The sequence below is a fragment of the Antrostomus carolinensis genome, unplaced genomic scaffold, assembly GCF_000700745.2.
Source record: "Antrostomus carolinensis isolate BGI_N321 unplaced genomic scaffold, ASM70074v2 scaffold38803, whole genome shotgun sequence".
Lineage (NCBI taxonomy): Eukaryota > Metazoa > Chordata > Aves > Caprimulgiformes > Caprimulgidae > Antrostomus > Antrostomus carolinensis.
In genome coordinates this window covers 14,944-28,681 of record NW_010305232.1, presented here as the reverse complement: position 1 = coordinate 28,681, position 13,738 = coordinate 14,944, and the positions used below count along the sequence as shown (strand labels likewise).

Here is a 13,738-nt window from a genome sequence, read left to right as displayed (position 1 = left end):
CTGAACACCCCACCTGCAAGACTTCTGGTTGCATAAGACATTTCTTGGAGAAGCTGAGAACTCTGGGGAACTGCAGCCTGTTTGGAAGGCTCAGAAGTCAACCAGGTCCAGAAAAATAATTTAAGCACCTTTTAATTAAGCCAGATAATAATTTTTTAATTAAGTCATTATTATTTGCCAAGACTTCACATTAATTTCTGTTCTTCCCCTCATAATACCATATAGCTATAATAAATTTGTTACATTACTTTGTCCCTTATCTTTGTTGGAAGCCCAGGATGCTGATGCCTGTACTTGCTTTTAGGTATGCAGAGAACCATAACGGATTACATTAGTTAGGGATTCACAACATCTGTGTTTGTTCCAACTTATGCAATTATAAACTTTCCAAATATTGTCAGAAAAATGTATTTTTTCTTCTCAAATCACTCCAGGTCATCTAACTATTCTCCCAATAGAGCTACAAAAAAAATTAAGTGTGCTTGAAGAGAAAGCTATTTAAAGTCAGGCAGCTAACATATTCTAGAACTACCAGGATTTTATATTCTCCAGTGAATCTTCCAATACTGCAGCCCAGATGTTCAGCTGATGTGAACTGTTATAACTCTAACAGTTCAGCAGTAACTGAACCTGCTCTGATCTACACTTAAGACAATCCATCCATAGAAGCTTAGGAACATGCAAATAAAACACATTGTTCTCAAAATTGTAACTTTACAATTTTACCTTTTTCAGTCTCTTACAGAGACATCGGAGTTTAACCTTCTGGCTGCAGTTCAGGGGACAGCTACCTGAATGGCAAATCTCTTTACATCGGTGACCACAGGGCAACTAAACAAAAACACAAACAAAACTCCCACATCAATAAATTATTGTAAAATTGTGAAGAATCTATGAACTGGTTTTATTTCAGACACATTAGCTTAACAGAAAGCTCATTCAGCTTATCAGTTTCTCCACTTGTGAAATAGTTGATTTTTTTTTTTTTTTTCTCCAAATATTTGCTTGTTATTCACCATATTTCAGTTCCTGAGTTCCTGTAGAACTATTTATTTTTCACTGGCACAGCTTGATTAATAACCAGCCCTAGCTATCTGCATTTTGGAGGAATATGAGTAGATAAGGTAAAAAGAAACTGAAAACTGATGTTAAGTGTACTGTACCAACTTGTAGATTAGAGTCAACAAAAGAAAGAGGGGAGAATCAGAAGCAAAAATACTACAAAAGAAAATTCTGCATGCAAGAATCTTCTGAACTATGCAAAAGTCAAATATAGGCCACCAATATTCTTATGGTCAAAATAATTTCACAAAATCCTGAATTTCTGCATCTGGCAGGTTATTCCATTTCTGAGAGCTGTGAGATAGAGACTTTTTTTACTTGCCTGCACAATTTTTAACATTTATAATGAAAATATTATAATTCAATTACTGTGTTAAGAATTGAGATACTAATTTAAATATACTGACTGTTAGAAATGTAGCAGTGCTCCCAGCATTATTATTAGATAAAAGTGTCAAGTAGTAAAGTTTTTCCACTTTTTGTTAAGAACTTGACTGAAAATATACCTTGCTCATACGCATACCTGTAAGAAACCCTCACAATAATGATTTTTCATTTTCAATTACATCATCCAATACTGTTAATAACTGAAAGTGTAATCTCACCTAAGACATCCAATCGATTTATTTATAGACATAGCTTTAAATCCCCAAACTATTTGAAATGGCATTAGATAGTATTCTTTACTCAAAGTCAAATTTCACCTCTTCACTGTCATCAAGGGATTAACACAACTTGGAAAATGCTGTAAGATGTACAATTTTAAGATACGTTTTTTCACATTTATTAAAAATTGAAAATGTATACATACTACATCATCCACAAGAATGAGACTACTACATAAGATAAATACAAACCCCAGATGTATACACTTCTTGTTGATTACTAAATTTGGATTCTCATAAATCCATTGGAACTGAATCACAGAATCACAGAATGTTGAGGATTGGAAGGGACCTCGAAAGATCATCTAGTCCAATCCCCCTGCCGGAGCAGGAACCTAAACAATTTTACAAAGGAAGGCGTCCAGGCGGGTCTTGAATGTCTCCAGAGAAGGAGACTCCACAACCTCCCTGGGCAGCCTGTTCCAGTGCTCCGTCACCCTCACTGTAAAGTAGTTTTTTCTCAAGTTTAAGCGGAACCTCCTGTGTTCCAGCTTACACCCATTGCTCCTTGTCCTGTCGTTGGGCATCACTGAGAAGAGCCTGGCTCCATCCTCATGACATTTGCCCTTAACATATTTGTAAACATTAATTAGGTCTCCCCTCAGTCTCCTCTTTTCCAAGCTAAAGAGCCCCAGCTCCCTCAGCCTTTCCTCATAAGGGAGGTGCTCCACTCCCTTAATCATCTTGGTGGCTCTGCGCTGGACTCTCTCAAGCAGTTCCCTGTCCTTCCTGAACTGTGGGGCCCAGAACTGGACACAATATTCCAGATGCGGCCTCACCAGGGCAGAGTAGAGGGGGAGGAGAACCTCTCTCGACCTACTAACCACACCCCTTCTAATGCACCCCAGGATGCCATTGGCCTTCCTGGCCACGAGGGCACAAACGGAGCTAGTATCATGAAACACACACCTAAACAGAACGCAAAACTTCCCAACTAAAAATTATGGAATAGAGATACATATTTTTATGTCCATGCCAGTCACAAGCTATTATTACACTGACAGATACTTCGCAGTTTAGGCTCATTTTTTTTAGTCACACTTTCAGCACATTTAACATAGGACTAGAAGGAATCTCGAAGTCACCATGTTCAGTTCTGAAGTCCAGTCCTACTAAAAGCAGGCATCTCCTACGATCCCTCTGGGACTGGATGAAGCTTTACCATAAAAACAGCCCCCCATTCTACCCCCTTTCTACTGTTTTGCTAAGGAAACTGTTCCAGGAGCTCACTACAAGATATAAGAGCTTTTTTTGAATTTCCTACATTTATTCTAGCCAGTCTAAACCCCTTAGTTCTCCCCCTCACATTGAAATATTTCTCTGCAGTCCTTTCATAAAAGGTTCTTTATTCCCATAGTATTCCCTTGATTGAATTTCAACCAGATTAAATCAGTGTTTCTTGAATACAGTACCCAGAACTGCATGTAATATTCCAAATGACTAGGAAGGACTTTGTACCATGCCTTAATTGCACCTTATTCTTGATAGAATATCTTCCCCAATACATCTTCAGCTCTCATTTGCATTTATCTCCAGCTAATCATGCTGTGATAAGAAGAAGTTCTGCCATCTCCTGTGAGCTTATTATTAGCCTTGACACGCATGGTCTTACTGTTTTTTCTGTATCTAATAACAAGTCCCAAACACATGTGTTTCCTCAGTTGTCATTTCCTGACAACTCTCCACAAGTTTTCATCAAAAAATTCCAATGTTTTTCGGTGTCAAGGTCACTACTGAAAACAATGCAAATTCAGGGATCAATCCAGTCCTTGGGAAAATTTCCTTATTGTTAACATCTTGCTCCAACTTTCTATTTAGTTTTGTTGTTGTTGTTTTAGATTTTTTTCGGGGGAGAGGGGTTAAAAATAATAAAATACAAGTATTTGTTTCCTTTAGCCCACCTTCATCCTTGTATTAATCTTCTTCTGTATCTGAACTAGCTACTGACTAAGTGGCATTGACTCAAATGTTCTGCTGAATCCTTAGGTAGCACATCTAATCTATTAGCTTTACCTAGAAGGAAAAAATATAAATTGGTGATCTCAAAGATGAGATATTTGTTCAGGCACAACTGATCATCAGCAAATCTATCTTGCATTTTGCCTCATTTTGAAAAGATGAGGGGAGAAACTTGCCTTTAAGCCTTGTATGGTGCTAAAGTCAGCCTACCAGCCAGGGCCACAGAGTTTAACAGCTGCGTCTGCTCACTAGTGACCACGATCTTTACAAAACCAATTTGTTTCTGCATGACCTCTGTGCAGTAAGAGGGCCCTTACCCAAGAGCATCATCCACAATAACACTATCCAGTCTCACCTGCATGTCATCCCATGCTGGCCAAAACAACCCATGGTTAGAACTATTAGTATGGAAGAGTAAGCTGGAAGTAATTAGGCACATTTCCATTCATAGTGTCAAAGCCCAAACAGTCTCATAAGCGACATTTTAGAGCTGCAAAGTCAAGACAGTAGCCCTACCCTCAACCTCCAGGTGCTATTGCAAGAAAATTCTTACATTACACACCATTAAAGCAAAATTCGCATAGCACAGAAATACGTTTAATGCAATACTGAAACCCAAATTTGCACATTTAGTTCTCTGCATAGAGCTACACAGTTCACATCCACAGGGATGCAGGACTAAAATAAAGTTGGCAGTGTAACTTCCTTTTTACTCCTTCCAATGCAAACCCAACGTTAAAAAAAACCCCACAAACTCAGGTGGAGCAGTGAAATGAGTGGCAAAACAACACTGCCCCGTGATCTTGGAAAACAGCAGCAACCTTCTGCTGGATAAATAATGTAGTGGGAAAGGATTTTTTTTGGGTCCATGCTGAGCCACTTGGTGCTAAAATAGGAAGCACATGTCCCTTTAGACCTTTTTCACCAGATAAGATCTCTTGTCCATAGCTTGTGGACTGAAGGACAAAATGAACAGGCTTTATGTTTAACAAGGCAAGGCCTTTAAAAGAAAGGGATTTAATCCACAGCTCTGAAAACAAAACAAACCAAAAAATCCTACAAGTATTTTTCTCATAGGCAATACATTTAAATCTTAACATTATGTCTGATGATGATAAAACACATCAACATTTATGGAGGCTTAACTGATCTCCACCATAAAGTAAACACTATCTGTTAATACACAACTGATAATAAAGAAAATAACCTGTTAATAATGAAAATAGCACTTTGGAGCAGCAATCCCAAAAGGGAGTACAAAAGATAACTTTATCATTTACAAACAAAGGGGCAGACTTCTTTAGTTTAAAGGGTGGTCCTGATTCCAGAGCTCTTACTAGAACCTCCACTGCTAAAGCCAGACATTGAGGAAAGTCCTCTCATTATGGACCAAAGCTTTGCATTTGCCTTTTAAAATTAAATTTTTGCAACCCACATACATTTTCAAGGTGTGTTTACAGAATTTAATTAAGCATTCTGGAAATAAAATGTATTTCATTTATTAAAAAAACCATACATATACTCTTAAAAATTATAACATTGTCTCTACTGCACTATCATGTAAAAATAATTTTATCACAATGCGGTCCCACGTTTCATACCAAGACAGTAGCAGTGTCCACAGTGAAACTATAAAGGACATGTTTTTTTGTCAAAAAATACTAATTACACAGAATAAAGTGTTAAACACAGATTCACAAATACTAATATGAAAGTATTAGTAAAACATCTGAAAACATGATCATAAGAATTTAATCACCCCTGATTAAAAAAAGTTAAATGTCCTTCAACAGGATATTTTGTTATTGGTACCAAACAAGAGAAAGAACTTTATTAATTAAAGCTTCTCATCTGACAGCTGTGGCAATATCAAAGACTTTGCTTCTCCCTAAAGCAGAAAGGAAATGTGAACTGTACTGTCTAATACTAGGAGTCATTTTTGTAGTTTTATACTGACATTGCCAAAACAAAAGCATGAAACCATTCAAGACTTTCAAGTTCTTGTTGTAGTTTTTCAAGGCACCAGACAATATAATTGATTTTCATAATCCCCAAATGTACCATGCTACCTGTATTTCAAATATGGTAGTATACTGTCTGCCACAATTTCCATTAACCAAAAACATCTCAAAACTAAGACTTCAGTAAAATACTATATTCTATTGAACCTAAGCAGCATTATGCTAAGCTTCATGGAATTAGAGTGCATACCGATTTTTGGCAAACAGCAACTTCACTGAGCTCTGCTAATGACCCAAGGTCAGCTTCTGATATTGAATAAGAAAATTCTCATAAAACATTAAATTAAATTTTAATTTAGGCTGTCAGGACTACACACAAAATATTTCCAATTTAGTTTTGATCAGACATATTTTATTTGTAAACTTTAAAAGTTCTAAACTTGGTAGTCTTATCCATCTTAGCTTTTGGCCAAGTTTTTTCTAAGTTCTTGTCATGAGGTCCCGTCAATGGGCTTGATCTGTATTTGCTGGGGAGGGGCGGCAGTGGTGGTAGCGGTAGGGTGATGATGTCTGCTAAGGCTGCTCCTTTCACAGGAAGGGCAGATAATGCACTTTTACATCATCAAGTACACTAAAATGATTCTCTGGATAGCAGAAACTGCATAAACCCTTATTTTTCAGGGCATATATAGGAATGAGAATTTTAGAGTTAAATAAAAGCTTTATAAAACTAAAGTGGACTCTGTTGGCCTAAGCTTTCTTTCACATCTCACTGAATTAATTAAAAACAACATAATCTATGGAACAGGACAATTCTGAACTGCAAGATAGAATTCAGGACCACTACTAGATGAATTTTAAATCCCAGACAGAGTCTTGGGAATATGTCCAGAAAAATCACAACAATTATATTAATCAAAGACAAAGATGAGATACAGAAAAAAAAAAAAAAAAATCTTTGAAGAGAAGCTGAAGTACAGGAACACATAGTTCATGGTAAGAGACTATAAGCACTCTTGAAAATAAAGAGGAGGAAGTCTTGAAGCAAATAAAATGAAAATAACAGAGAGGGAAATGAAAGGACAAAATTAAGAGGTAAATGGACAACGAAATAATATCCAAAAGTGTTCCCCTGCCAGAGCTTTCAGACATCCAGATGAGAAAATTGTGACAGGCACATTCATTCACACACACAAAAAAAACCATCAGAAAGGCATTTACAAGGGCAAAAAGCAGAAGATACAAGTAGGCACACAGCACAGCCTTCCTGTTGGGGTTAACACAATCTTGCCTGAAAAACAGAGGAACAGACACTGTTGGGAAAAAAGCAGACACCCTGTGCATATTTGCATTTACTCAAAATCAAAAGGAAAGGATTCAAATTTTATGCTTCTGACACTGGAAAATAATGAAACAAAAGAAAAGTTTTGAACCTACATTTACTCAGTTGAGGCAGAATCCAGAACTACAAGAGACGAGGTAAGAAGACAGAAACCTCAGGCTAGAGGACATCATAGGTAAACCAGCATAAGGGAACTGAGTGAATCAGGGAAGGAGAATCAAACTGTTGAAGGGTTGAATCAAACTGTTTATGAATACCAGCTAAATATTGTGTGAGACAAAGACTCAGCTACACAGTAAAAGGCCAAAACAGAACATCAAAATAATAAGTGATTATGGGATAAAATATTTTCTTCAGTACAAGCATTTTTATTGCAGGAAAAAAAAAAAAATATCTGAAATTCTGGAGAGTTCATCAGTGGAAACAATTTCCAAAATATTCCTGACTATTCCTGTTTTTTCACTTCATAAATTTTCTAACCCTACAGTAGAGAACGGAGTGAAGAAAGGGCTGTCACTCTCACCACAACTAATGACAACTAAAGAACAAAGATACAAAAATAAGTAATGCATGGATTTCTGAAAGCACACAAGCAGGACACAACATCAGCACTAGGAAGTACAAGGAAGAAGTCATTTGGCCCATCCCTCCTGTCTTATAGCAGTACTATCCACAACTGGACAAATCCTGATACACGTCTAAGCTGTTACTGATGAAAATGTGGTAGCTTCTCCAACTAGTTCTTCCCCTGCTCCACAAGCTTTACTACTCAAAAGTAGTATTTAACAGGAATCTTCCCTACCGATGCCTACACACACTGGTTCATAGTCTAAGCATCATCCAATAAGGATATTATTCTTCTCTTCTTCACTGCAACCCTTTAGATAAACCCAGATACCGTAGAAAGATTAACTGGCTTGTCTTCTGTTTCACCCCACTTAACATATATTTCACTATTGCAGCAGGGCATTATTAACTCATCTCGCTTGTTAAGTATCAAATCCTTCCCCCGCTCCCCCTTGTCTCAGAACTGTTGCACAGACAGAGATTGCTAGACCTGCACTTAAATGAGAACAATCACAAGCACAATTCTCAGTATTCTTCCTAATCAAAGAGCATCCCATTATTTTGGGGATACAAATTCAAGACCAGTTTTTAACCATATTAGAGGACATATTCTTCCACATTCAACCTCATCTGCATGCTTAAACATTCAAGCTACTAATGCCTTGAAGACAAATCTCTGATCCTTCAGTATAACCTTCCAGTTTGACAGCAAGACACTAGCAACTTCTCCAAGTGCGGTTCACTAACCACCCTCACATCTATCATTTAACATATTCATTTAGACAAGGCTTCTCTAGTTTGCTTGACCTGTGAAACTGTATCAAAAACCTTACAAAAAAGTAAAATCCACAAAATTCCACACATCCATCAAATCAAGTATTTCTTTGTTAATATAGCTTACCTCTTTTGGACACTGGTTTTTGCAGGAAATAAGAAGCTCCTTTTCTTTTAAATCAGCACATGTTAGTTTTCTGTAAAAGAAAAGATGTATTTGTGATAAATTACAAATTAAAACCAACAAAAGTCAATACAATTAGGGGTATATTTTAAGTGTATCTCACTGTAAAGAAAAATGGGCTCATTTGTCCACATCCTGTGGCATTAATATAAACCACACTATTTTACAGACAAAGCCACAAAAATTTAGAGGATTTGAGGTACTTTAAAGAAAATCTTCAAAGAAGTACATATATGCATGGGATGAATGTTTTCAGAGCAATATGCAAAGGATAATGCTTAAATCCACAAGTCCTATCTTATTCAGTAAAGCCCAGCTTACCTTCTCTATCCACACACACACACAAACGATTAAAAAGCAGTACAAATTATTACTAACAAGTTTTCCAATTAAAACAACTAGAGTTTGAAGGATAGTGGTTGTAAAGACCTTTTACATTAACTACACTAATTCTAATTCTTGTTATACAATTCTTCTTTATATACTGTAAAAGAACCACATATAGATAAAATATAATGTAGATTACTATATATTTGCATAATTCAAAATATTCCTGCATTATAAAAACATTATAAAACCAGTTCTGCTCATTAGACTCCATGCATTTACAATAATTTTACCAGTAATACCAAATAAAACACAGGCAAATTTTAAATAGAAAAAATTCCATTATATTACAAATTATAACCTTCAAGAGAAATTTTATAATTTGCCATCTCCAGACATTTCAAATTGTTGGTAGCATTCAAATTAAAAGTTAGGTTCAGTCCTGACACTTACAAGCATTCAATATACAGTACTGATAGTTTGCAGTGACACTTTATTTTAAGCATCTGGAGACATGATGGGCAATCCCCAGGATGACAGGGCAAAACACATCGGTGAGGACAGCCAGATGGCCGGGACTTGGTACACTCCTCTTCACACTGCGAACATTCTGGACCTGCCTAACAAAATAAAAACAAAGTACTAAAGAAAGTGACAAACATTTGTTTGCTAAATGCCATTAACAAGCTTTTATATAGAAGAAAGAGCTGGGGTGCTTTTGTTGAGAGAATCTAGCTATTCAGTAAGATATCCCTCAAGCAAAAATTATAATTAAAATATGCTTTTAAAAGAAACAAGAAATGCCAGTGTTTGTTAGGTAGAGACAGAGTTCTATTTTGCTTCCTAAGAATAAAAGGACCTCTTAATATTAGTGCTTTGGAAAATTGCCATTAAGCCTGTTAATTCTCTATGAAAAACTGTTAGAAAAAGAAGTAATTTCACATTCAGAATTAACTTTTCCCATCTACCATGTTAACGTATTACTTTAGTCCTGATATACTGGTCCATAATACAGGGGTGGGGAGGTTTGTTTGCTTGATTGTAAGAAGTCATTGCATTTCCATGTGTGTACAATAGTTTGTATAATCTTCCAGCAAGTATTAGCTTAGATATATGCTGGGAGCTGCTAAAGTGTTGCTTCCACTCCATATACTACACAAAGTCTACAAGAGCTGCAGTGTCATTCTCATTCCAGGTGACGCGATCAACATCGGCACAATGTGATAAAGATCAGCACAGTAAATTAAACTCCATTTCTATTCATATTCTTATCTTAATAACTTATCCAGAGCCCCAGTCTGCAAATACATACAGATAGATCAACGTGATTCATTAACTGAGTCTGCACAGCACAGTATTTAAGGCCCACTATCACATTTAAATGCTCAGTTTCACAGAAGTCAGTCAAGTAAAGCCAATTTATCTAAGAATGAAAGTACAGAATGCTTCCCCAAAAGGACTAATTCCACACCAACATTTCACTTCATGCTGTTCAGAATAAGGGCATAAGAATTTAAGTTTTTAATACAGTCTTCCCCCATTTTCTTCCAGTCCCCTTTTCTTCTGCTTCTACAGCTGAACAATTTTTGATGAAGTTTAAAAAGGAACCTTTTTACAGTGATCATTTACAAAACCTAACTCCCAAAAATTCACATCTAAGAAAGACAATAGCAACTGAAAGCATTTAGAAAACTGTGAAATAGAACTTAACAGCAGGTAGAAGTAAACAGCTGGTCTTTCTGAAACATTTTCTTACACAACATGCAGAACAAACCTAAATTTCAGACAGAAAAAACACTACTTGGACATTTAAGCAGGAAATTTAATCAGCCCTTTTCTGACTAGATCTGCAATGTAGTCTAACAAAACAACAGAAAAAAAGCTCTAAAGGTCAAAACCAACTTGAGTTTATAAAAATTCAAAGAAAATTGAGAAATGAGATTTACCCATACTTTACTCATACATAGACTCCAATTTTCTGAGAATGTTCAAACTGGAACTAGGAATAATCCTGACCCATTCACCTTTAAATTGGTTTAATTGAAGGAGTAGGCAGACACCCTCTTATAGTCATAACTGGGGATTCTTAAACAACTGTCACTCAGTATTTCCTGATGTCACTGTATCGCTGGTTACTGTTCCACAAGTTGCACTAACGGCTGATACTCCTCAGACAAAAGTTTCACAATCATTAATAGAATAATATGGTAACTACAATATATACAGTTGTATTTGTGGTTGGGGTTGCCTCAAGTCTTCACCTGTTCTCCAACATTTCCAGTATGCTCTCCTAAAGATCTGCTGGCCTCCTCAACCCATTTACAGCCCTCCTCAGTAAATAGTTTCCCCAGTAGATTGCAAGTGCATTTGTACACAGGGATCATCAGCAGTTCACTTTATCTTGACAGTTACAAATACTGATTTTAGAAGAGACTTGTCAAGAGTGTGAAATAAGGTTTTGATAAAAAAAAAAAAAAAAAAGTAATGTATGTTAACATATACAAAAAAGTGTAGCATTTGCAAAATATGTAATATTGTCTCAGTTTCATAGTCTAAAGAAGTATAGATTAGCTAAATGTCACAGCATCAGTGGGAACAGAACACATGCCAGTCTCCCAGTGGAATCTGGAATAGATCCTGTGCCTTGCAGCTGCAAATTCTTTATTTTCCAGTTGAAACTGAAGACAATGTACAAAATACAGAAGAACAAAAGCAAAAGGGAAATAAACCTACCTTCTTTCCATCTGTACTACTGTTCAGTTTAGTGACATGATGACATTCTTTCATACAGGTGTGATTCTGACAATCAAGAAGCCGTCCACAAAATCTTTTACAGGAGTAGGGATTTGCAGAGTGACATGGTAATTGACTGACCTAAAAGTTAAAAATAAATAAATAAATATGCAGATAGTGTATATATACACACGCATTGCACGTGTACTGTGTGTGATACATCCATGTGTATACACAGCATATATATATACACACACACAGAGGCACAGCATCATTACAGAGAAATTTTTGTTCTTGAGCTTCTTTGTTAAAAGAAGAAAGCCAGTGCAATGTCTATTTGACCTTTCATTAATAGACTTTACGTTTCCCTTCCAACATAGGCACATACATTTGGTTTACACTGATTATACAAGGTAAAAAAGCCCACTTTATTAACTAAACAAGCTGTCTAACTTTTGCAAGAGTTAGTTTGTTTCAAACAGACTCTGACATTCTCAAATCTTTTAGTGTGCTTTATTCCTTCTTTCCAAATTACACTTGTGCCTTCCATTAAAGGTTCCTAAACTGCTTTACAGTTATTACAGAAGAGAGTTACAGCTCACTTTCACAAGGTTAACTGTGTTATGGTCATCATAAACCCAAAACATTTTACAATTCAACAGAAAACAACATGCAAGCCAGAAATTCTAAAAACTAAATACTGACTATATCAAATATAACTCACAGGAGTGGGAAGGGAAAGGAGAAATGGCTCTATGACAAGACTAGGATTTTAATTTCTTATGATATATTTGTACTTTCCAATTTGAGGTTAACAATGCAGTTAACAGAGCTTCACTGGTCCTGAAATGGAGTGTAAATGCCTAACTTGGTTAACTAGGTTATTTTCCTAGAGGTGAATAATACAAGTCCCTGCATCACACAAGTATTAGAGGAAACTTGTTGTTCCCATTTTCCAACCATTATATAATATTCACATGAAAAAAAAAAACTAGTTTCTGTGATGCTGTCAAAAAAAATTGCTTTCTTAATATCATGATCATTTTGCAGAGAAAAACAGAAACTATTTGTGATGTTATTACACAATGGGCTAATGTGACATGACTCACTTTGACTAGACTAAGGGTGTGATTTTGTGTCACAGCTTAAGTTGACTGAACAGCTTTGCACTGTACCCCTTCTTTTCTCTCTTCCAACTCTACAATCCTACCACTTACTTTAAGTACCACCACACACCTGTGTTTAGAGCAAGACAATTCAAGTAATCAAAATGGGAAAAAAGGATTAACAGAAAATAGTTCCTTGTCTTTAGTTAGGTTTGTTAGTTGATTGGACATACACACTCAGATGAGCACCGGAACTCAAACAAGGGAAGAGAGAATGGTCCCCCCAGGGCACAGCAAGGGACCTTCTCCCTTCAGCACTGTGTATGTCGATTTCCCTCAATCCTAAATCCTTGCCTATAGAAATGTTTCCCAGGCTTCACCCAAAAAAGACTGTACTCCACATCAAGTAATTGCAAAACGTAATTCATTCACAAAACTTCTGAACTCCTTGTCTTTTCATCCTGACCCACACAGGCTCTAGGAACAGGAGTCATCTGCATGGCAGGTTGAAAGCATGGAATAGACAGGAGAAAACCTTGAGGCTATCATATCCAACTACTCTCCCGTCCTTATGTCAGAGCTGAAGCCCATTACGCTGGCTAAAGCACTAGTGGCGAGTAGTCTGAATGCCTGGTTCATACTCCACCCTGCAAACACCCCACAACTCAGTCTCTGATGGCTTATGTTTCTGTTGACCAAAAGCCAGGCTTAATAAAAAGAGGGTCTGAAGTGGAGAACAGTACTATACCCAGTGAACACACACTAATTATCAAAGCTTTTATCATTCCTAATAACCTGTCCTTTCTCATGCTCCTCCATCTTCCTCCTCCTCCTTCCTCAGTCACAACTTCCTTTCAGTAGCAACATAAGTAGTCAAAGGATGCTGGAAGGTAAAAAAACAAATAAAAAGGTGTACTAAACATTAAGATCTGCCACTGCCCACTTCTCTACCTTTCCTTGCTCCCCCATTTCCACTCAATTTTTTACGACTACTGGTTCTGCTGCAGCTCAGGCAGCTACAGTAGATCAGGGCAGTAACGACAGATTAGCTCTATGGC

At 36.7% G+C, this 13,738-nt stretch overlaps 1 protein-coding gene across 1 annotated transcript in view; it reads right to left on the bottom strand.

The window, feature by feature from the left end:
• The window catches only part of NFXL1 (nuclear transcription factor, X-box binding like 1), a gene marked incomplete at its 5' end in the record, with an annotated part of 37,333 nt that overhangs the window by 9,623 nt on the left and 13,972 nt on the right, over positions 1 to 13,738 (bottom strand). Inside the window, 4 exons of the mRNA XM_029084208.1 lie at positions 727 to 831; positions 8,458 to 8,527; positions 9,295 to 9,461; positions 11,575 to 11,715. Coding sequence (XP_028940041.1) covers positions 727 to 831; positions 8,458 to 8,527; positions 9,295 to 9,461; positions 11,575 to 11,715 — 483 coding nt within the window. The remainder of the gene's footprint in view (positions 1 to 726; positions 832 to 8,457; positions 8,528 to 9,294; positions 9,462 to 11,574; positions 11,716 to 13,738) is intronic.